General features: G+C 38.4%; 1 protein-coding gene across 8 annotated transcripts in view; it reads right to left on the bottom strand.

The window, feature by feature from the left end:
* Positions 1-22,100, bottom strand: part of atat1 (alpha tubulin acetyltransferase 1) — a 37,304-nt gene extending 15,204 nt beyond the window's left edge. For 3 of the 8 annotated variants that reach the window (XM_067611734.1, XM_067611735.1, XM_067611739.1), the window contains exons 1-9: positions 21,668-22,098; positions 20,880-20,940; positions 16,590-16,681; positions 16,179-16,236; positions 15,917-16,030; positions 13,095-13,196; positions 9,944-9,989; positions 7,632-7,706; positions 2,881-3,094 (exon numbers count right to left, since the gene is read on the bottom strand). In XM_067611734.1, coding sequence (XP_067467835.1) covers positions 2,881-3,094; positions 7,632-7,706; positions 9,944-9,989; positions 13,095-13,196; positions 15,917-16,030; positions 16,179-16,236; positions 16,590-16,681; positions 20,880-20,940; positions 21,668-21,759 — 854 coding nt within the window. In that variant the 5' untranslated portion in view covers positions 21,760-22,098. Of the gene's footprint in view, positions 1-2,880; positions 3,095-7,631; positions 7,707-9,571; positions 9,618-9,943; positions 9,990-13,094; positions 13,197-15,916; positions 16,031-16,178; positions 16,237-16,589; positions 16,682-20,879; positions 20,941-21,667 lie in introns of all 8 variants that reach the window. The other 5 variants (XM_067611738.1, XM_067611740.1, XM_067611736.1 and 2 more) reach the window with 5 other exon arrangements.
* Positions 22,101-25,306: the final 3,206 nt, after the last annotated feature.

The following is a 25,306-nucleotide window of genomic DNA, read 5'->3' as shown; positions in this document are numbered from 1 at the left end:
AGACAGTGTTTAGAAAGCAGTGCTGGAGCAGAACAAATAAGGAGGAGTGGGTGAGGGCTGCCTCTTTGTGCTGGACACAATAAGTGACTAATGAGAGGAATGTAGCATCCCACCGCCAAGCTGAGTAAACCTGGCACTGACACAGGCCTTTCTGCACGCTGTAAGGTTTCGGACAGATATGGAGATGTCTATGCACAATGCTTACACAAAACACTTTGTCACTGCAACACCTCATTAACAACTGGTAATAAAAGTGTGACATTTAGCAGTTAAACATCAATTAATAACTAGACATGCAAGCATGTCTAGGGGTCCAAAGCTTACAGCTCAACTGAGAAACTGAGGCACACTGACTTGGGATGACAAAGAGGCCTATATATCATTCCTTGGTGGTTTAATATGTTTGTTTATACGCTTGGCAGGCTCAGACAGACTCTGACCCAGCCTGGGACCATGGCCAATATATCATTTTGTGCCTTGTTCACAAATGTTAAAGTCCCCCTCAAAGTCTAAAATGTGTTTTTCTTACAGTCACCTGACTGTGATGTTTGAGCTTAACTGTGCAGTGATGTATGTGCAGAGTTTGACATTAGAAAGCTGTTATGATCTGCCGAAAGTGGAACGTTTCTCTGTGCTCACCTTAAATCTGAGTTTAAGGCTTGTACCTACAGCATGATTTGTGACATCACAACAAGTTTGGAGCCAATTGTGGTCCAGTATGCAACCTACACAAGTGTGATGTGTAAACATGAAGCCAGTGCACATACGCCAATGAACTTTACAATGAAGTAGGAGACATCTAGTGTCCAGCAGTTAAACATTTGACATAAACAATATTTGCATATTCATAGATTCTGGATTTTTTAATGAGTAGGAAAGTGTTCATGTAATTTTAATAATTTTTGACAAGTTAACTGAACTTCTTTGTGGGAAAACCATATCAGACACAAATTATTATTCAAAGCAGAGTTTTTTTTATATATCTTAAAACATGTCTGGTGGGGACCTTTAAGTATCTCCTGGTTTAGAAACTGGTCTGTGCACTACATCTACACCTATCTACACTTAAAACCTTAAGGCAAAAATAATGATGAATATAGTAGGATTTTTTCCCTGTTTACTGATTTGTTATTCACTATAGACAGTAACACCTGAACCAACTATACATTATTCTTTGGTTTACCTAGTAATATATCTAGTAATATTTATTTGAGTGTATCTATCATCTACAAATTAAAAATACATGTGCACAATGAAATGGGATTTTGGCTAATATAGCCAGAAATTATACAAGAGTCAGAATGTAATGTAACGTACTCAAGAAAATTAAGGAACTTTAATGAAACTGAAAGGCATTGATATCAATTTCTAAAAAACGTAGAGGCTGTCAGCAGTTGCAGATTATGTGATTTGAATCAATAGATCACATAAAAACTAATAAGAAAATACATTTGAGATATTGTTAGATACAGTATAAACAAACATAGAGAAGAAGACATCGAAGACTAGCAGCCTCTACCAGCTGTTATACTGAGATCTACTGTCTTCCAAAGAAATAGTCCCCCCAAAAAAATCTCTACAGCAGGCGCAGTTTTCTGGGAGGAGATGCTGCTAATGAATTTTTTAAATGTCATTTTTACATGCAGTGAGCAGCTCAAACAAAATTATTCATCCATAAAATGATGGAAATCACATTGGTTCCACCCTAATGACTAAACACTGGTTACACCCATGGAAAACTATGGTTGACAAATACTAACCTCCCATGTGGCCACCTAGCCAACATTTGGATGGTACTGCCGGTTAGTTGGATCACCATTTTTGGCCAAACTGAAATATCTCAACAACCAAAGGATGGTTTGCCATGAAATTTTGAGTATGAAATCTAATGAATTTGATGAGCCCCTGACTATTCATCTAACAGTAGGTTGAAACTGTTTGGTTCAGAGTGAAGTGTCTCAACAACTACAAATGTCATCATTCATTTTCCCAGCAGGATGAATTGGATCCAATATGGTTTATGATATACCTACAAAATTACTGACAATCCCATTTGCCTTACCTGTACTTTGTGTTCAGTTCTTATTAGCAAGTGTTAGCATGCTAATACTCGAAACTAAGATTTAGCTTAAAGCACCACCATGTCTATGTACAGCCTCACAGGGCTGTTAGTTTAGAATAGCCTGGCCCTGCAAGGTTAGTTTAAATGCTTCCCAGACCACCTGACACCAATGGTGATGTAATGCACTCATAACAAGATTTCTCAGTGGCTGACACACTTGATTGAAAGTAAAAAGTTTTGGCTGTTTTGCACGTTCATGGTCCACCTGCACAAGTGATTTCACATATTCTGATTCATTAGACCTCTTCTCAGGTCTGTGTGGGTGGGTTCAAACTGTGCTTGATTTAAATCTCTCTGGCTAGCTCTGTGCCACCTGTTAGGGTGGAACAAATAACACCTTTATCATTTTTATTAGTCAAACAAACCTGGCGATCTCACATACAGTACATCCAAGCATAGCTCCATCCAACTTCAACCTGAGCAGAGGTCTAATCAGCCAAAATAATGTAAAACACCTGTGGGGATGTGCAGGGTCATTAAAACAATACAATAATTATATGGAAGTAGGAATGCTGTGGGACAATTACACTGATTTAAGCTCACACACTGTCTATTATGGGTGACACTGCCTCAGCCAACTGTGAATGCATATGGTATCCACCCTGTAGTGACATCCTTTGGAACTGGAGAGACAACAGTTGTGTAAAATGTGCATTTACATCCTGCAGTTCCATGAGAATTCTTTTCAAAGATGACTTGTCCAGTCACAGATCACGTTTAAATGAGGTACGACAGCCTACATGCGTGTTGTTTCTTACCTGCTGCGTCTTGCCCTGCAGCGCTCGATGAGAGGGGACTGTGGGCTCTGGTCCCTGTTGCCCCCAGGGGCAGATGCTGGGGCGGCTTGAAGGGGTGCTCTGGTGGGGGAGGATCCCACGCTGAGAGAGTGGGAGTACTGGGAGAATACCGACCGCTGGGGGGAGTGAGGAGGGGCAAACGGCCAGGGAGGAACCATCTGCTCCTGACGTACCACTGTAGTGGAAAAATAGTTCACTAAATTGAGACTTGAACTGAGCAGTGACTACCATCAAATCAATCATACTAGTTCTAGTATGAGTGGATCCAACACTTACCATAATGCAACACAATCAAGGATAATTATCACATAGCACAAATGACAGATGACTCTCTAAATTTAACTTCTCATCTAGAGCACTGGCATGGATGTCTTCATATTCATCTGATAGGATACAATGTGTTTAAGTTTGTGACGCACTGTCCAGTCACATGAAGTGCACAATGGGTGTTCCACAAGGGTCAGTGTTAGGTCCCCTATTGTTTAGCCCATATATTAATGATCTCCCTTAACAGTGTCATGATGTAGAACTACAAATGTATGCAGATGACACCATTGTGTACACACATGCAAAAACAGCTGAGTTAGTTGCTGCTAAGCACACAATTGCATTGGAAAGGATCACAAATTGGGTTGATCAATCATGTCTGAGTCTAAATGTAAACAAGACAAAAGGTATGTTTTTCTCTAAAACCATGGTACAACCTCCTAACACTGATATTCTCATCAAGGTGAAAAGATTGATATAGTTACTGATTTTAAATATCTTGATGTGACACTGGATCCAAATTTGAACTTTAAGAAACATGTTGAAAAAACGGTTAAAATTTAGTACAACTTAGCAAATTTTAGACATAATAGAAACTGTCTCTCTTTGGACGCAGCCAAGACATTTATGCATGCTATGATTCTTTCTCATATGTCTTATTGCATCACATGTTGGGGGCAGGCTGGAGGAACAGCCATAAAACCTCTTGAGTCCTTATACAAGCTAACTCTAAAAAATCTGGACAAAAAGCCAATGAATTTCCATCACTGTAGGGTACTTAGGAAATACAATTTACTGAGCTTTGAGAATATTAGATTATTCTCAAATTTGTGTCTAGTTTATAAAATTTTAAATGGTTTGGCCCCTCCTCCACTACATGACTTTGTGTACACTCATTCAGTAAGTTCTATTAGATCCTCCAGAATATCCTCTATACAAGATTGTACCATACCATTTTGTTGCACTGCATTTGGGCAGTCAGCTTTCTGTGTGAAAGCCACAACTCAGTGGAATGCCCTACCGGATGATATGAAGAGCTGCAGTTCTATCAATACATTCAAAACCAAATTAAAAAATGTGCTAAAAACCACTCAGCTCTGTAACCAGTGAATCTAAATTTCATCTATGGTCTTCTCATTAGTGCATGTAGTATTCCTTTTAATTTGACAAGTTTACATTATTAATTTGTAGTTGACATTGTGGGTGTATGTGATGTGCTATTGTGTGTAGCTTTGTATTTTGTGTTTTGTATAATGTGTTCTGTGTGTTTTTTTGCTTTGTACTGTTTGTTGTTGTGCTGTTGTATGTTTTGATTGTGGGGGACTGCAGATGTAAATTAGCCTTGAGCTAACTCTGGTGTAGTGCATCATTTATGTTAAAAACTGTACACTGTCCTGATAAATAAATAAAATACAATGTTGTGGATGTATGACATAATATTGTCAACATGGTGTGAGTGGATACTCCCTTTGCTGTGGCTGCTCAACCACAAGTCTGTATAATTGCAGCTAATGTTAAGATGACTTGTGGAGGGTAGGTAACGTAGTTCTCTATACTTGTGTTATGAGTGGCTGCTGCTGTTGCTGTGATTGTGGCTGAAGCCATGTGTGGTAAAGCACTGCATCTTTCACTAAGATCTAGGCCTTACTATGGAGAATATGTCATACAAACAGGTGGAGAAAAAAAAAGTTCACTCTGTTTTTTTAAATTATTGCTGTACCCAGTTAATACCTTCACCAGTAATCACTGTATTTAATTTGAACATTTATAGGAGTTTGGGTTTGTAATACGCAAATATGTCTGTCTGTAATTACTGATTTATTTTTTTCCTACATATGCAATTTTGTTTTGAGACAGACCTTTGTTTAGTTAGATCTAGGCTGACCTCTATACCCTGAAAAATCTCATAAGATGCTGCAGAGATGTTTTTGTGATGCAAGGCTCTATGCAGTTATTGTAATGTAACTGACAACCTCTTTCATTTATATTGTCAATAGTAAAAGAGGCAAATGGTAAAGGGTAAATGGACTGTACTTGTATAGCACCTTTCTAGTCTCTATGTAAGCAGAGGACGCCTAAATATAACACAGTGCTGTTGCTATCACCTGGTAGAAGACTTATGAATCACCTAATCAAAACACAAATATGACAGAACATATTATATATTAAAGTTTGGACACACCTTACCATTCCTTGAATGAGAAAGTGTATCCAAATGTTTGACTGGTACTGTATACTTTAGGGCTTTAGATATCTATTTGTTAGGGAGGCCCCATGTTTTTGTTCTCATTTTTCTCATTCTTCTCTCATTATTTTTCTCCATTAAGTGCTTGTGAAATAAAAACCGTAAGACCAAACATTTGCCTCACTCGAACCTAGGGTCAATTTAGAAGTCTGTCTATATTTTTCAGATTTATGTAAAATCAATTAACATCTATATGTACATCTACATATTAACATCTATATAAGTCTTCATTCATATGCTACTAAAATTGACACAGGCATTCTTTGGATGCTAGATATCAAGTGTTTCAAATGATGTTCAGATAGGTGAAACATTTTTCGATCTTTTTTCTATTTCATCTAATTGTTAAACAAATTTCACCAAAATATTTGACAGTACACTCTTGAAAAGCTTTCAGAACTGTATCCCCAACAGTTAAATTGTTGTGAATTTTTTAAGTTTTGTGAGGTCCCTCTCTTTCTTCTGCTTGTGAGGTTGGTTCAGCTTCCTGGTTCAGGAGCCAGTGGATGAGGTTGGAGAGGGCGTCAGGAAACTACCTGGATCTGGTTAATTTAGGCCTCAGCCTATTTGGGTGGCCTCCTTATTAACCTCTTTCTCTTTTCTTCCTCCAAGGCCTCCACCAGCTAGATGGGTTAGGGTTTTGTGTTTTGTTTGCACATATCACACACACTTCATTCATCCACACACTGTACTCATTACTGACCTAGCTGACTAACATGATTATTATATTTTTTTTCTTGAGTTCACAACAAATGTCATTTTAGAAATTTGATAATCATGTGATTAGACTTTCAGCTATTTATCTGTGAATGTGTAATTTTGGTGAATATTTTAACTTCAGCTGCATCAATTCCTATAGAGCACCATTGTATTAAACTTTGAGGTTGTGAAAACAAAAGACAGCACAATCATCAGCAGAACTGATAGTCCAGGGATTAAGGTTCAATGCTTGGGGAGACCCTCTGCTGTACACTGGGCACTTAAAGGCATACAACGCTATAATAACTCACCATTTTACAAAATCACTATGACATACTGCTCACCAGCAAAATATTTCATTATGGTTAAGTGTTTTAGAGTCATTAAGTTATTCACTCTCATTGACTTCAATGTAGTACTTTACTGATTGTATGCAGAAATAAGTTGATGTTTAGTGTCAACTGCTGTCATTGACAGCTGTGTTATCCTGATGGTCTAGTGGTCTAAACACATGCCTGGGACAGTAAGGTCACCTGTTCCAGCCTGGCACCAAGGTGTATGCATACTCCTGTTTCTGTCCATCTATTGTGGACTCTTGTGGTTCAAAAGTTGCCATGCCACATCCTGTGCTACTTTTGCAATTTCCAAACTCAAATTCCCATTCTCCCGTGACAAATATCCAATATGTGTAAAATGCTACAAAAAGTATATATTCAACTCAAGTAAACAGAACTTCATTAAATTCATAATTCATCCCATCAAAAACTCCTTGGCATCTCCCGAGGTATTTTTCATGCTTGTACACACACAATGGTGATCTGATTTGCTCAGTAGTTGAGTGGTAAGATGGTTGTCTTTCGATGAAAAGGTTAAGAGTTCAAATCACACTTTTGCCATCCTGCACATGGTCTGAATCTTTGCATTTTCCAGGATAAGTTTTGACTTTTCTCACATAGTATTTATGTATAAATTACTGGACTTGATCTTGAATGAAATAAGAATTCGATACAAATGTAGTACAAACATGTCTTCACTGAAGGTCAAAAGTTAAATCAAATGTTTCAACAGAGCATCAGCATATAGTGATGACCACAAAATCAAGAGTTTTGCTTCTTGTCAATTAAATATTAAAGAAAAATATTAAAAAATTAAAGAAACAATCTGCTTGGACCCTGATCATTGCCACTTGTGGCTATATTTCTTTATTTTAATTGATTCATACTATATGCTTTTACCGATTATATATCATTAACTAATGTGAATCCATCCATTTCTTGCACATTGTCCTTGATAGTTAACATTGTTGAAACACTATTTCAGCAATGTTTCCTCATTATTCCTCGTCACCATTTCCTCATTATTCAAACACTGCATCAAATACTCAAACACTCCAGATAAATGGGTAAAACTGAACAGCTAACTTACTAGAATGACTTCAACGTGTACTTCTTAAGATATTACATATTTTTTATGTGTATGGCAAAGTAAAAGGAATGTTTACCTTCTCTCTCCATTAAAGAGTAGGGTTTGATCTCTCCGTCCGGCTTTCTTAGGGGAACCTTTCTCAATTGGGCCACTGTGAAGGAGAACACACTCAAAGCCAGACCAAAAAGAGAACATGATCTCTTGTAAGGCTAAAAGTCATCCCTCCCTCCCTCCCCTACAATGCAGCCCTACATACTCATGCATGTCCTTTATAAGTTAAATTTACTCTGCCAGTAATATATGATCTTGTGGTGAAGGCCAGAATACTGGTAATGAAAGCTAAAAGGGAGGATCCACTGTAAAACAGAATTCACAAATTGGTCCTGAGATCTTCAACAGCTTGTAGATTTGCACTAAGCTGGAGCAAGTATCTCCCCAAACCAAAGTGTCTAAAAGTGTCTTTTAATATTCAACCATGGAAAAAGTTGTTCATGTTCACAATTACTTGAGCAATCTAAGATAACCATAATTAAATCTTCAGATTTAGTTCTGAAGTAGATTTTTAGTTTAAAGTCGCCGTGTTTAAGCATTTTTTTTTTTTAAAGTTTACTGATATGCCTTTACTTACATGAAACCCTGGTTAAGATTATTGGTAGCCTCAGTGTCCACAATTGCCCTGTCCCTACCATCCATATGTTGAAGATAAACTTGTTAGCTTTTCATGCTCTCCACCACCTCTCATTGCCAGATCTCAAAATGCTTTGGCTCATTTTTTTCTGAATTTTTCTTGTAGAATCACTACAAAACCCATTCATCATAACTAAGGAGCATTGTAGAAGTATAAAAGATGCCCACCAGGTATAAGACATCTTCATTTAGCCTATGGTGACAGAAAAGTGTCAATATAAAGAGTAAATGAGAGTTTTTTGTCATGTCAGATCTAGTTTCTTGAGTCATAAACCATCAAATCCTCCATCAAATAATTAGTAAGTAGTAGTTTAGTAATACTCTATACTATATGTTAGTCCTATGATTGAGTGGCGACCTGTCCAGGGTGTACCCCACCCTCACCCAATGTCAGCTGAGATTGGCTCCAGCTCCCCCGTGACCCTCTAGAGGATAAGCGGTAAAGAAAATGGATGGATGGATGAATGGATGGATAGTTAAGTAATAGTTAAGTAAGTATATAAGTACAGTGTGAGTACTAACTAATGAGTAATTAATTACATTTTTCAAGGAACCTGCCCAACACTGGTCCTTTCCACATATAAGATAAAACTAAAAGTACCAGATTACCAGTCTTGCACTGGCTAATGTAGCTAAAACTCAAGCTAGCTGGCTAATGGGCAAACAATCGCTGCAAGAATAAAACTTGTTCTTTCATTCTTTTCCACACAAAGAAGTTTAATGGTGTGGACTGCTGGAGGGGTGTGACTTATACCTGTCGGGCAGGTGCTACACCTTTCTGCTCTTTGCTGGAAGAATGGCATCCCTTTCTTTTTCATTCTGTAAAAATGCAGTGTAGAGGCTGGTATGGATATGAGGCACCAATCTTTTTAACAATGGTCTTATTGTTCACAGTAATACATTAATGTGGTTAATTGAAGGAAGAATGTCACACAAGGCACCTTTAATTGGCTTTATACAACTGACAGACATTGAGAGACATCAGAGGGTCAGGAATCAGGCAGATATTCCTCAGTCAAGTTGTCTGTAGGGGTCTGTGGTGTTCTACAGGTTGTGGCTATCTGTGGATATCATAATATTCTGACTGGGACAAAGTGTCCAATATATGACATGATACAATACATGCCATATATTATACTTTTATAGGTAAATAAATACAAGTGATGGCAAAGAGGAACTGAAACTGGCAAAAAACTGTGAGAAAGTAAGGTACAAGAAGTGAGACAAAGAGCATTATAAATATAATATGAACCTAATAAAAGGGACAAAGGAAGGGGGATACGATGCTGGGGACATATGAGAAAAGAAAAGAGATTGAAAAGTCCTTACAAAAAGCCGTACATCCCCTGATCCATCAGAGGGGAGGGAGGCGAGCCTGGGAGAGTTTGGTGAAACAAAAGATTTTGGAACTGGAATAAAAGCAGATCAGCACTCTTGGGTCGAGTGCCTGTTTTTCAAACTTACATCTCGCTAATGATGGTGTGTTTTTTCTTCCACATATACATATTCAACAAAGATGAAGATGAGTTTGTTGTGATGCCAAAAGCAAAAGTTCACTTTAAAGCTGTGGCATGCAAAATATTACGTAACTGAACTTGATAACATATTCACAAAAGTATATGGTTGTTCTGTTCTGCAGCATTCTTTTCCGAAACTAAGATAAGTAAAGACAAAGCAATGGGATCAGAGTGAAAATGTTACCTGATCTGTTGAGGAAGAAGCCCTCAAACACCACAAAGTTATTGACCTGGAAGAATAAAAAGATAACTACAATTACTGATACTTACTGTATGATAAAACTTGACAGATGTGACAAAATGTAAAGCTTGAATAAAGATATTCATAGACATAAAAACCTACTAGATTATTAGATTAGATAATCAGTTTGTGTCTGTGTTCATTCCTATCTCCCCCTGGCTTTTTAGTGAAGTGAGGGTGTTTTGCAGAGTTTACAGTTCACTGGGCTTTTTATACAGGTGTGGGTAGTAGTGAGATTCCTTGTGCAAGGAACCACAACAGAAAAATTACACTCTATCATGCAGAGACACTGGGTACATGCCAGTTCCCTTACCTGAGCGTTCCTCATTCTCATGTGACCCACAAGTCAATCTGGTCCACCCGAGGATGGAAGTCCATTGTTGACCTTTGGTAACAGTATATTTAACCTAAATTGTTTAAGCTCAAAAGGTTCACTTACTAGCTGTCAAAGCTTTCAAGCACTTGTTAGCACTCTGGTCAGATGGATACAAGGAGTGCATGATGAAAATTCCTCTCATGATGAAAAAAACCTTCCTCTTGCTCTACCCTCAGCTCAACTCTGCATTTAGGATATCCTACCCCTGAAACCTCCATTGTTTACTACATGCTGGCTAGCTAGTCATCTTCTTCTTCTGCCCGCTATGTTTTTTGTCATGTTAGTGACGCCATCCTTCGATCAATGGATTACAGTTGCAAAGTGGGAGGAGCTATTTCAGGCACTCCTGGTTCTAGAAGTAAAAATCCCATTCATTTTCCCCCCATCAACAACATTATGTGACTCACAGTTGGAGCACTTCTACTGCTTGATCAACATTAAACTCTTCCAGTTAAACTATCAGTGGAAAAGATCAACAGTGTTAAAAAATATCTGGACCTTTGATGAAAAGTCCAAGGTACAAGACTATGTACATAAAAACTTTGGGGTAGAAGCTAAATATGACTAACTAAAAAGCAGGCAACCTGTCTGTCTGTTTGTCTGTATGTGTTTCCTTTGCATATCTTAAGAACCATTCTTCTGATCAACTTCACACTCGGCAGCTGTACTGCTGGGGACCCAAGGACGTGCAGTGTCAAATTTGTTGCAATGTGGACATGCAACGTTTAATATTAATAAACTTTTAATAGAGAAGAGAACAGTGAGCATATCAACTCCATGTCTGAGTGAAATGGGGGCTATTTGATTTAAAGACCCTCACATCATAGCGGGGTGGGGCTTCTGGGCTCTGACTGGCTGAATGGGACAAAGGCACGCACCTTGCTCAGTTACACTGCCCGAGAGAGAAGATCAAGGGTGTACAGCGAAAGAAAAACAGAGTCGGGAGTAGTAAAACTAGCCAACAGGAGTGCAGACACATTTGATAAGCAGCAGAATCAACCAATGGAAGACCGTATACTGCCTCTAGGGTTCAACTTCAGTTTAGTCTCACTAGTGAAGTTTCTGTCTGGATTTAAACCATTTAATTTATTAATTTATATGTCTGTCAATAGATAGATATATATGCTGTTCTCAAGAAATAATAAGCAACTTCACAACTTAATAGCATGAAACTTTGGGGAGGAATATGTATCGCATCGCCACATGTTCCTTGTAAAGCACAAGATACAAACAAAATGAGGAGCCCCTCATAAAACATTGGTACTTAGCACCACTACAGTAGTGGTAAAAAACTCCAGTCAACTGCTTTTTTCAAGGTCAAGAATGAACTTTGATCCTCATCCACAGGATCGCTAATACCGTCGTGTCTTATGGTCTTATGTTTGTGTTGATGCTCTACTTAACAACTATTCATGATGCAAAGGGATGACACCATAGCCCACAAAAAACCCACATTTTCACCACTAGGTTGTGATGTAATTTTTCTGTTTTAGTGGTACTGCTTTGTATTCACAATAACGCAACAAGTGCTGGCAGCCAGTGTTGACCATGTAAGGAGAAGGGTGAGACTTTGCCACCTCATGAAAAAACATGTCTATTGTAGCTTTAACCGCCTACAGCAAGCTAGACGAGCAAGTATGAGGAGTTCAGCTTATCTAGAAATGATGTGACCTGTCAACACCTCTATCTTCCCGCCACTTGTTTTACTGGCTTTCTACTTCATGGCCTTCTACTTGAATCGTTAGTCCTGTTATCCTGTCATAGAATGATTAAAAGATTAGTAGTGGTAATCATAGGTATAATGCCATAGATAGTATCCCTTCCTAGGTGATTCAGAGATTCTGATAGACAAGTTAGAATTGTTTGCTAAAGGAAACCATTGCCAGTTATATCACAATTCCATCAAGTTCATGTGTTTCTTAGATGCCTCTAAGGCTTTTGATCAAACCAATTATGAAAACGTTTTCATAAAATAAGTTTTAAAGGAGTATCTAAGGATCCTTGTGCACTTGTATGCCTATCACAGCATGCAGGTTAGAGAGGGTAGTTCTGTAATTTAATCTTTTCATGTCAGTATTGGTTTAAGCAGGGTGGTATGCTACTTTCATCCTTGTTTAAAAATTGTAAATAAGAGTCAATCCTTGTATTTATTTAGATGATTTGGATATATTTCCTCTGTGCAATGCTGTTCATAAGCAGTAGTTCAGAATACGCTCTAAACATGACATCTGATCAAATATGACTTTGACATCAGATTTAATGCCAAGAGAAAATTCTCAACTACATGTGTATAATATGGAAGTAATATAGTAATACATGAGCTCAACTGAAGGTCTTACTACTCAGAATTCAAAGAGAAGGAATGGAGAAATGCAATCATTCTCCAACCCTGCACTAAAAGTGATTCTTCATGCATAATACCGAATAATGAAACCAAAGCCTTAAAAAACTTCAAAAACTGACAGTGGAAGGAGGCAGTGTCTAAATATAACCATAAAAAGTGGAGCAATCATACTGAAAATCAAATGAAAGAAAATATTTTCACACTGTCTGATTAAAGCAGATGTCATTTTCTTTGGGTGGAAAGCTAATAATTTAGAGATATCATTTGTTGAACTGGAAGTCAGACCGGTTTGTTTTAGTACAGCACGCAGTAGATAGGAGAGAACTAACACTTTATAATACACTGATACTGTGATAGTAAAGTGCATACTGTACCTGAGGAACACTTTGTGTCAGGCAGTATTGCTTTGCCAGGAAAGACAGGAATTTGGGCGAGGGCCTGTCATAAGCCATCAGCACCGGCTTTAAATTCTTGTGCTACAGTAGAGAAAGAGAAAACAAGTAGTCACTGATAACCATAGCAATGAACTGCCACCATCAGCACTGATGGCAGTTTGCTGGTATTACATCATTCCAGTTTTTGATAGTTATTTTGGGTGCCCAGGCTTTCACAAGTATAAGTTCTGACAATTTCAGCTTTTGGTGCACTTTCAAGACTTTGATGGACATGAAACTATCCCTGTTAAATCATCAGAACAAAAAATGAACACCAGTGTTACATATATCGAGTTATTTATTAAAAGAAACATGAGCATGGACATGAACTGAGGAGAAAGGTCAACTAAGAAGTTTCAAGGCCTCAGCATGCTCCAGATGAAGTAGTTCATACAACATGTCCAATCACCTTTAAAAGAAAAGATGTTTCTACCTTTTCTGAATGGCCACATTTGAAGGCAGGACAGACCCCAGATGCATCCCAATGCCTCCCAACGAATCTGTGTCTGAAAATACTTTCTCATTCACTGTTCACTACTCTCTATATAAGCAGTTTACTCAATATTGAGCAGTAAATTAAGATTTTGGATGCTTATCATTTTGCATCTTCACTGACAGGAGTAGAGTCACACAATTTTCATATACGGGTGACAAATTTAAGGAAAAACTGGTACAGGCCTGAATGCTTGACCTCCACAGTGAGGGGATCTGGTGGCTCTGTTCTGCTTTGGGGGACATTTTGCTGGCATGGTTTGGGTCCACTTGTCCCCTTAAGGGTAAGGGTCACTGCAAATCAATACAAAGTTGTTCTGTTCCATCATTAAAACACCAAATGAGGGAATATCTTTTTGAAGAACTGTCTTCATCCCTCCAGAAGAGTTCCAGAGACTAGTAGAATCAATGCCAAGGCTGAGGAACACCATTCTTCAAAAAGATATTCCCTCATTTGGTGTTTTGATGATGGTGGTGGAGAGTGCTGTCTAACACATCAGTCCAAAAACTCCCATAGGTGTTCAATTGGGTGGAGATCTGGTGACAACGAAGGCAATAGCATATAATTCACATCATCTTCATACTCATCAAACCATTCAGTGACCTCTCGTACCCTATGAATCAGGGCATTGTCATTCTGGAGGAGACCACTCTTATCAGGATAGAAATGTTTCATCAAAGGATAAAGGTGATGACTCAGAACAACTTTGTATTGATTTGCAGGGACCCTTCCCTCTAAGGGGACAAGTGGACCCAAACCATGCCAGCAAAATGCTCCCCAAAGCATAAAAGATCCACCAGATCCCCTCACTGTAGGGGTCAAGCTTTCAGACCTGTACCAGTTTTTCCTTTATTTTGTCACCCGTCTCTATTTCATATGCACACATTACAATGTGGAATTGTTAGCAGAAAGTAGCATGTGCCATGGACACTACTGCTTTTGTTCCATTGACAAATTCATGAGGACACTATTTGGTGGATAAACTACCCTCTGTCTCTTTTGAGTATCTGTAGTCACAACGCAATGCATTATACAAGTGCACAGTTTCAGGCAGTCTCTCCAAGAAGGCATTCATTAAACTTCTTTTGTATACACAAAAGTGACAGAAGCACTAATATGAAAAATGAAAAAGAGAGCTTGACCGAGAAGTTCCCACCAACTTTCACACCTCCACCTGGACAATCACTGCATGAAATGGACCGCCACTACACACCCAAACCCCGATGTAAACAACTTTCCATCAGTCCTGCTGTCTTCAGGCAGTGATCAGCCAGATGTGTTGAGGTGTGAAAGTTGGCAGGTTTTTTCTTCTTCACACAACTACTTCTGTCAGTTTTTATATGTACAAACGAGTGCAACACTATGAATATCTTCAGGTAGAAACTGTGTAAAATTTATGGTGTTATCCCCATTTGAGCAATTCAGTATCTCATTCCTCTCTATGATGGCAGGCTTTTCAACCTGCCTTCAAGTATAGCCATTCAGAACATGTACTAACACTTTGGTGTTTTGAGGTGGTCGAGCAACACTTTGCAGTGGTAAAGTATACTGAGCCCTTTAGGGAAATTATTATTTAGAGCCAACTGCTATGCCAAATTGATGAAGTTTCTATATAATTAAAATCTGAATTTGTCAGAAAATAAGTAGAAATAATTAAAAATAGCTTCCTACAGATGTATCAGAATTAGTGTATATAGTATGTTGGCTGATAAGCAGTACGGAAATGCCAAAGTTACGTTTTGCAGTAATTTTGAAACATTACATATTCTGTCCACCCAGGGGCACTGAGTTTATTTTTCAACAGTAAAGTGTTCCACTCAGTACTGTACATATCTGGGTCATAATTCTTTAAAAAGTAGATATAAAAGATTTAGGTTTATGGTATGTATTGTATTATGTATGGTATGTTCAAAAAAAGTGAGAATACTGGTGTTGTAATCACATTTTTTAAACTCAAATATTGATATAAGTATTGGCCTCAAAAAATCCAGTATCAGTCAGGCCATAAATGAAGATATCATTAAAAGAAAACTTTCATGTGGGAATGTACAGTAGGGAAATACCAGATTCATTCTGCAACTCACTGAGGCAAAAGATCTGTGAAGTCACAGCAATATGCTTCATAACTTTGTTTCATCATAAGATTTGTCTCTGAAAGCATTCAAGCCCACAAACTTCTCACACACAGACTGGAAAGGTGACTGATTACACCCTCCACAACACTGAGTCTGGTTTCTAGTAATTTGGTCCAGAGAGAGGAATGCTTCACCTGCAACATGAAATCAAACAGCTCCAGCCCGTAGCCATGTCGCTGCAAGTTCTCTGCTATGTAAAAATCCAAAACACACAGCGGCTCTGCCTCTATGTGCACACCTTGTCTGTCCTGCAGAAAAAACCCAAAAAGCATGCCTCAACAGCTGATAAAGGAAGTTCAAATACACAGACAGTGAGGTGTCTGGAATAGCCGCTGAGCTCAGAAAACAGACATTAGAAAAAGAAATTAAGAGAATTAAAGAAAATAGGTAACTCACAAGCAGAAATAACTTCTTGTAACCGACCTTGAGAAATCCCACAACTACACCACGTCCTCTGTATGTAGGAGAAAGGAGAGACAGCAGTTTAGTTGGGCAGGGGGTGGAGGGGTGGGGGGGTGGGGGTTTGAAATGCAATGAGTAAGACTGTGCTCTGAGTAACTTTTCACATCAAAAGTATTAATCTACTTTTCCATTTGGCTGATTTGAGGTGAGCTGCTGCCATGACCATAAAAGACAGTGTCTCATATGTCTCAACACCACAGTGCATGCAATGTGACCACAGTATGACTCAGTGATGAGGTGAGCAGGTCCAGCTGAAGAGTACCAGCTCTGTCAGTTCAGAGACAAACAGTGGAAAATGTATGTGTGTATAGTGAGTGAAAGCTGAAGACAGGATATGAGATGTACCCATTTCTCTCTCCGTCCTTCAGCAGGTAGACCTCATGCCTCTGGGACTGCAGCTTGGAAGCACTTGTTATGGATGCTGTCAGCTGCTGGGCCTGTGGAGAGCCAGTATGCACACTGTCACACATGTATAGAAACAGTCCTATGACGTGGTTTGAAATGTTTTCATACTGATGCTAATATAATATCAACACAAAATAATATTTTTTTTCAATAACTTGCATTCATCCTTGATCTTAGAACAGTAGTTTAAAAAAACAATCCCAATTCAAAGTCCACTTGCACGTTTTTTTCTCCAAGTCTTTAAACACATAATATAGTCTTCATGAGTGGATGGGGGTTGCTCAGTTGTTGTAGGTACTGTATCTGCAGAGTTTGTTTTCACATTCATCCACTGAAGGAGGAAAGTTTCTCCCAAGTTCACCTTAAATCTCAGTTAAACATGTTTACATATGAACAGGATTTGTGACATCACACCTAGTTTAAAGCCAATCATGGTCCAGTATGCAGCTTATACAAGTGTGATGTGGAAACCTAAAGCCTCCAGTGCCCGTACATTGAGAACAGACTTTACAGTGAAGTTGGAGACAGCTTGTGTCCAGTAGTTAAACTTTTGAAATGAACAATATTTGCATATTCCTAGATTCCGGATTTTTCAATGAGGAAGATGGTATAGGGTCATAGATGTAATTTGTATTTGAAAGATGTAGATGTGGATGTATTTGAAAATATCTACAGAAAGAAATAAGTTTGTGGAAACACAATATCAGGCACAAATAGTAAAAAGTAAAAAAGCAGAGTATTTTTAAGTCTTAAAACACATCTTTAAGATGTTTTTGTTCAAATATGGGACATGTTTTCCTTTAAAAATGCTTTTTCATTTAATAAAAGCCAAACTTGTCAAATGTTAAATGCTGTCTGAACACAAGCAGGCTAGAGTTGGGCATCGTCCATTGCCAACGACTGACAGTCATTGACCACTGAGGCCTCGACCAACGCAACATCATGATTCACGATGTTTGTTTGTTTGCAAATAGTTTTAATTCTCTTTTATTTTATCTGAGAATATATAGGCCTAACGCTGAAGGAAATTCTTTGTATTCATGTGTTGTTTACGAATGTAGGCTAGCGTAATATTTATTTATTTAATTTTAAAATAGCATTATGCACGTGAGTCTATTGACGCGACTTGTTTTCTTTGGAATATAATGTATCAGCAAAAGTACCCTACTTTTCAGTAAAAGACATTATGAATCTACATGCCATGATGATGCCATTCTTTATAAAGCCTGCAAATCAATTGTTTTTAACCTCAATAAATACAGATAATATGTAGGACACATGGACCAGCACCAATAATGGAAACCCTGAGACTACCACACACACCAATTTGGGATGGCCAGGCTGGACAAAATCTGCATGCCACACTGTAAACTACATCGAGCTTTTTCAAGATTGACAATAGCCACAGACATTGGAATTACAAAAAGCCAAAAAAGCCAAATGAGCGAAGTGGCACCTGTGAGAGAGATTTAAACAGTGGTTATAAATTTATGTATTTCTTGTTCATATTATACATGTTACAAATGTTCTTATACTAAGTGCTCAGTGTAAGTTTGTTATTCCACACCTGTTCCAAACACCTTCACGTTGTGTCTATTTTAAACTTAGCTCCTTGCTGTGTAAAATGAGATAGTTGACTGTATGCAAGTTATTTAGCTTTGTTTAACAGTTTATGTTGTTGTACTTTTGTCTTAGCCAGTGGTGGGACAAATTATAGTTATGTAGATTTCTATGTCTCTTTAATTTGTTGATTTGAGAGGAGAGGATAGTGTTGTTTGCTCTTCAATTCACTGTGATAACAATGTCACTTTGTTATCCAATGCCGCTTTGGTCAACACCTGTGTTATCATTCTGGCATATATGGTTGAGGAGAAATACTCGTCCTAGGCTCCCAGTTGAACTCTTGACCCTTGTTTCTATCTGAGGGTTGTCAACTGACTGTTAGGATTAGCTATAGGTATTTTGATCCTGTACAAGAGCATTTAAGAACTGGCTGAGTGCCAACTCACCAGCAAGAAAAAAGGAAATTGCTAGGTGATATACACTCTCTCTCTCAGAAATGTGATGCATTGTACTTCTGATTGTATTATTTGATTACCTTATTTCGTAACCTAACAATGCTCTCTTTATTGAGTGATCGAGCCATTCTCCACAACACATCTTTTTTGGCAACCAGGTTTGTGGCCGCCATAATGCATGGTAATTTGCCACCGTCACTGATCAATATCTGCTCACATCCACTGGGCTGACTGCCGATTTTCTTTTCTTTTTTTTTTTAAATTCACTGGTATAATAAGAGCTGGGCAATATGACCAAAATATCATATCCTGATATAGGTCATTTCATATCCTGTTAACTGTACCTATCCTGATATAGCACATTTTAATTCAATGAATAAATAGTTGGTACGTAAATATTGCCGTAAAGAGTGTGATTTGCGTCACAACAATATAAACAATAGAACATAATATGAAAAGATAGACATTTTTTTCTCATCACACAATACATATCGTCATATCGCACAGCCCTAGGTATAATCTTCAGTTACATCACTTTGACTAGTATATGAAATATTTTTTATAATCAGATGATCTGCTTAATGAGGTAGCTTAAGCATAGACTCTATGGAGGAAAAGTAAGGAAAGTTCAGGTGAGTAGGGGAGGATGGGCTGTGAATGGGCTCAAATGTGCCTGTGAAACTCTCGCAAGATTTGTATGTGTTGTGTGTCTTCACTGTGTGCATAACCCTTACGTTCATCCCTGCGGCTGATGCAACATAGCATTTACGTTTCTGAAATTGGCAATCTCACAAGGAACAGGACAATCTCACAAGGAACATAGAAAAGTTAAATAAACATTATCCTCTAGTGGCCAACTGCCAACCTATTAAGGTTACCCTGTCTGAGACACTGCAATAGGAGAGGTGGATGCTCATTGAACGTGATTAATTCATGTGAAAAATGTAGTTTGACATTTTGAGAACTAAGTAATCATTTAAGGTATTAATCAATACAATGTAAATATTTGCTGTTTCCAGCTTCTCAAATGTAAAGATTTGCTGTTTCCCTATAGTTTATATCAGTATGATTTGAATATACTGAAGTCACCTGAAGCTATGGTAAAATGAAATGAACATTTCTCACTGTTTTGTGAAAATTAATCCATTAATCATAAAAAATCAACAGGATAATCGATAATGAAAATGTTGAGTAAGTTGCAGCTCTAATTTGAACTTTTACATTTGTCTTATGAAATCATCACCGTCTCAGTGGTCGTCAGTTGATCTACATTATCACCATTATCAATGTGTAATTCAAATTGAAGTCTGTTGATAGTGCTTGGTGTTTTATATTTGACCAGACTTTTAATGAATTGTAGAATTTGTTACCACAATCCCAGTACAATTTTGCTAAAGAACAGCAGTGTCAGGAGACACAATGTGATGCCTGTGAATTTTTGACTGTATGTTATAACAGCAGATACCCATGCAGAGCAATCCCCAGTTCCAATGGCATCACCAGCATGGCTGACTGAGTGTACTGTACAGACAGGTTACAAATTGAAGGAAAAACCAACATAAAGTGCCTTCTTAAGGTGTTGGGCCATCAGATGCCACCAGAACAGCTTTGGGGCACCTTGGCATTGATTCTACTAGTCTCTGGAACTCTACTGGAGGGATGAACACCATTCTTCCAAAAGATATTTCCTCATTTGGTGTTATGATGATGGTGGTGGAGAGCACTGTCTAACACGTCGGTCCAAAATCTCTCATAGGTGTTCAATTAGGTTGAGATCTGGTGACTGCCAACGCCATAGCATATGATTGACATCATTTTCATACTCATCAAACCATTCAGTGACCCCTTGTGCCCTATGGATGGGGACACTGTCATCCATGAAGAGACCGCTCCCATCAGGATAGAAATGTTTCATCATAGAATAAAAGTGATAACTCAGAACAATGTTGTATTGATTTGCAGTGACCCTTCCCTTTAAGAGAACAAGTGGACCCAAACCATGCCAGCAAAATGCCGCCCACAACATAACAGAGCCACCAGATCCCCCCACTGAAGGGGTCGAGCATTCAGACCTGTACCTTTTTTTCCTTTAATTTGTCACCCATCTGTATGTCCACAATAGTCCCCACATAACTTAAACATATGTTCACACAAAGTTTGAAAACAAACAAACAAAAAAAACAAACATACTCCAACACCTGCAGAAACTCACCTTTGCGGAGGCTCTCCCAAGTTCATCGATAACTGTGGCTATGTGGGCTTGAAGATCTGGCCTATGAAGACAAACACAGTACACATGTAGGATGGCCCATGGGCATGAAGGTGATTATCTGTGTAAGTTAATAGTTAATTAGTGTGTTAGTATGACACAGACCATACTTTTATTCAATTATGTCATGGTACTTTTTAACAATCAAGTAGGGCTGCAAATAACAAGTATTTTCGTTATTGATTAATCTGTTGATTATTCTCTCAATTGATCAATTGTTTGGTCTATAAAATGTCAGAAAATGGTGAAAAATGTTGCTCACTGTTTCCCAAAGCCCAATATGACATCTTGAAATGTCAAGTTTTGTCAACAACCCAAAAATATTCAGTTTACTGTCATAAAGGACTAAAGAAAACCAGAAAATATTCACATTTGAGAGGCTAGAACCAGAGATTTTGACATTTGCTTTCTTAAAAAATGACCCAAAATGATTAATTGATTATCGAAATAGCTGGCGATTAATTTAAAACGAATCAATGAATCGTTGAAGCTCTACAACACAGACAATAGCGAAAGACAAAGACACAAAACAAATGTTTCATCAAAACATTTGGACAACATTCTAACGTTTTGTATGCAAATATGGCATAGATTGTCATTTTCCAGTTTTGTGCAGCATTTTCTTTATAGAGGAGAGAAGGTAACGTTATTGTATGTTTGTAGTTCCACTGTAACATGCTAGTTTACAACAAAGAGAAAAGCAAAATCAGAGTAGTTGCGTTCTAACTTACCTTCCTGCAGATTTACGACCAGCAACAAGGGCCTGGTCCAAGACGGAGACCCTCTCTGGGAATAACTGGTTAATATCAAATGGAAACTCCATAATATCTCTTAGCCACAGTAGCTGCGTAGCTATAATACCTAGCAATGCAAATACAGCCAATCCCAATTGCAGAGCTCCAGCAGGTGCCTTGCTTGCTAATGTGGCTACTGGCTATTTCAAGCTGATTCGTTCGGACAAAAATAACCGTTAGCTGCTAGGAACCGGAAGAAGACAACACTTTGACATTGCACTGGCAAAATTTGAGTGACATTAAATAATACTCTGTGTGAGCTGCAAGAACAGGCATCTGCTATTTACAACGTCATTGTCGCTCCATTGTGTCTCTTTGTGAGTCACTCCCTAGCAACATTAACCGCCACGCTTATACAGACACTGACGGTAACAAGCGAGAGGGATTTGTCTGCGGACTGCAAGCGGGCGTGACTTGTAGTGGGCGTAAGTTGTAGCAGGGGGCGTGACTTGTAGTTGTCCAAATCACACAGAAGCACACGAGATGTCAAAGCGAGATATCGTTGGCTAGATGGCAGAAGTAAAAACCTTTCTCTTTCCATGATACATCCATGGTAGAAACAACGGTAAGAATATTTACCAGAGATATCGACATCCTAGACGGATGTTTATAATGATGCAGACGCGGGGGACAGTGAGAGCAGCAGGGGAGGACTTCAGCTGGACCTGAGGGCAGCTCACTTACTGCTCTGCGCCGTCCACTCGGACCTGGTGATGTGTTTACTGTCACTCCTGGAGGAGCTGTCCGGCATGTGGTTGGTGCTGTTCACTGCAATTTTTCCAAGTCTGTTTTAAAGAATTGTCAGGTGCCCAAATTAGCATTGAAACAAGTTTTCTTGCCACAGTTATTCCTCCTGTTCATACTGGCCATTAGAAGATTCCGTCATAATGCACTTACAGTGTAAATCTGTAAAATCTGAACCTACGTTTTACACATGAACTCTTCTGTTCTTTCGTCATCAGGCATGGTGAACTGGAATGCATTTTCAGAGGAATATAGAAGGACCTACAGAACTCCGTATCTAATCTCCTGTTGCATTCAGTGCAGTTCTCTTTACAAGGGCTGTGCAGGCTACAGGGGATGTGGACAGAGAGAAAAGGATTCTACTCTGTAAATGATCTTGCAGGAAACGGCAGCACTGACTGTTTTTACGTAGCTTGAGGCACTTTCTGAGTAACCTCTTCAACTTTACCATCAGTGGGTTCATCATTACTATATGACTATATGATTTACAGGAAAATGTGTATAAAATGATGCACAAGAAATCTGACTTTCTATTTGCTATAATTCTGCAGCCATAAAACAATGGCATCTTGGCTTTGAATATTTCATTATACTTTAAACATTAACATGTTCAGCAAATTTCACAAATTGAAATCTAATATTGTAGGAGCATCAGTTGGTAGATTTTTCCTTAAAGAAGTATCTAAGCTGAGTAACTTGGAAATTGTTTGTGCCTGACAATATGTGGCATTTTTATACAGTGTGGAAAAGTTTTGTTTGTTGTTATAGCCCGCAGGTAGGTACACACTGCAAAAGCCAGTAACCTCAATGTGTGATTGTGCAAGTTGTTAAAGAATTTCTTCTCAATGACCTTTAAATAATGGAGACTGGATCCAAAGTATCAAGGTTTAAGTCGAATTTATTTTCTTGTACAAGAAGGAGCGTTTCACAGTGCAACACACAAACAGGGTTACAGAGAAAGGCTCATCACAGGACATTCACAATTGGTTTATATACCTTACAGATGGGCGTCTCATACTTCTTCTGATGTTTACAGATATGCTCCATAAATAACATCATGACACTTTCTCAGTTCTCTAATTGGTTGGCCAGCTGTAGGTCCCTAAATCGAGAATTCACCCTTCTGACTTGTCTCTGACCTTTATTTCCTCCTGACTTCTTCTAATGCATGTACTGGCCTCCCGTCATTAATCTTAGCTGCTATGTTTGCTGTTTCTGCAACTCTTGCAGAGCAAAACAGGAACATTCATCATGAAATGAAAAAACAAGAGCACGCACATGGTAAGGTTTTAAGACATCTAATCACAGTATAATTCTAATTTTTATAACATTTCCCCCCTGTTTGTACTTTCAAAAGATACAAAAATGTAATCATGAATATAAAAATTTGTTAGTGGTAGTTAGCTGATTCAAATGATCAAAAATATAATTGGTTAGTAAATGGTGTGGAGCGAAAATCCGTCTGGCAGTTCTTTATCATTCTTGTCAATTCATTCTGTTTCTTTCTGGACAGAAAAAATTCTGCACACGGCCCCGCTGCCCCGGCGGCCATTGAACAATGTTAATAATTGTTATAATCACATTTGTATGCTTAATCACACATTACAATGTAAAAGTCATCAATTCTGATAACAGCAACTGTATAAGTACATTTATGAATCTAAAAATAAAAAGAAACTTGTTCCCAGACAGGCTGATCATCTCATCGGACCTGATCATGAGAACCTCTCCCTGCCTTAAGGCATTTTCCCTAATTCGTAAAAGGAATAAAAATCTTATAAATGTATATACAATGTACTGTCAGTCTTTTTCTCTTAAGCATACATTACATCAGAACACTATAACTTCCTCTCAGATTTTCTATAGGTTCATCATTGTGCTGTGGAATAAAGAGTAAGCAGGTGTCTCATCTCCAGCAAGTATCCCGCCTCCGAGGTGTCCGTAGATGGACTCTTCTATCACCTTGAGCTGGATATACTCTCCATAGGCTTCCCTTTCTCTGCGTCCAACCTCGACATGTCCCCCGACTACAACATGTCTTTCGTAATTGTTCTCTGTGGGGACAGACTGATAACATCAACTGTTGTCTCGTTAGTGTAGTAGTAATCAATCTTTGCATCAGTTCCCTCATACATGGAATGCAACAGCAACCACAAGTGACTAGAATAGCAAACACGATTCCTACAGACAAAATCATAGTCTTAAGGGTGTCTCCCCATTTCCCAAACATGTCTTCCAACCACTTTGTGAGTGAATCTGTGATACCCGAGTTCTCCGCTAGCTCTTCTGATAGTGACGTCAGGCCTTCCGATGCCTTCGTGATGCTTCCCATCAGGGGCAGTGTTATTAGATATAAAGGTGCAACAGAGATTTCCAAAAATTTTACATACGCCCCCTTCTTTAGCCAATAGCATGTCTAAAGCCATTCTATTCTGCCAGGCCATCAGACTAGTTTTAACCAATTGCTCGTGAATGTCTCTAAATCCATCACGAGTGTAATTAATGAAGTGCTGTTGGTTGTAATAGATGTAATTTATACAATCCACATTTTTATTTATTGTCACCCACCATGTAAAGAGTGATTCAAATCCTGCTGCCACCTGGTTTCTAGTTTTAAACTCACCTGGAACACCTCGGGGAACACCAATTAAGTCTATATAGACTAGGATCAAATGAAGTGGGTATTACCTTATTGCGCTTGATTCTGTGCATTTCTTCTGATGTCAGTTTGGGAAATTGTGGATTCATAAGAAGCAAATAGGTAGGCATCATTAGCTGAATTAGAGCACAGGTACCATACCAGAGTTTAGGCAACTTAGGTCTTAACTTATC

The sequence above is a fragment of the Thunnus thynnus genome, chromosome 15, assembly GCF_963924715.1.
Source record: "Thunnus thynnus chromosome 15, fThuThy2.1, whole genome shotgun sequence".
Taxonomy (NCBI): Eukaryota; Metazoa; Chordata; class Actinopteri; order Scombriformes; family Scombridae; genus Thunnus; species Thunnus thynnus.
This window is presented reverse-complemented; position numbering and strand designations above follow the sequence as displayed.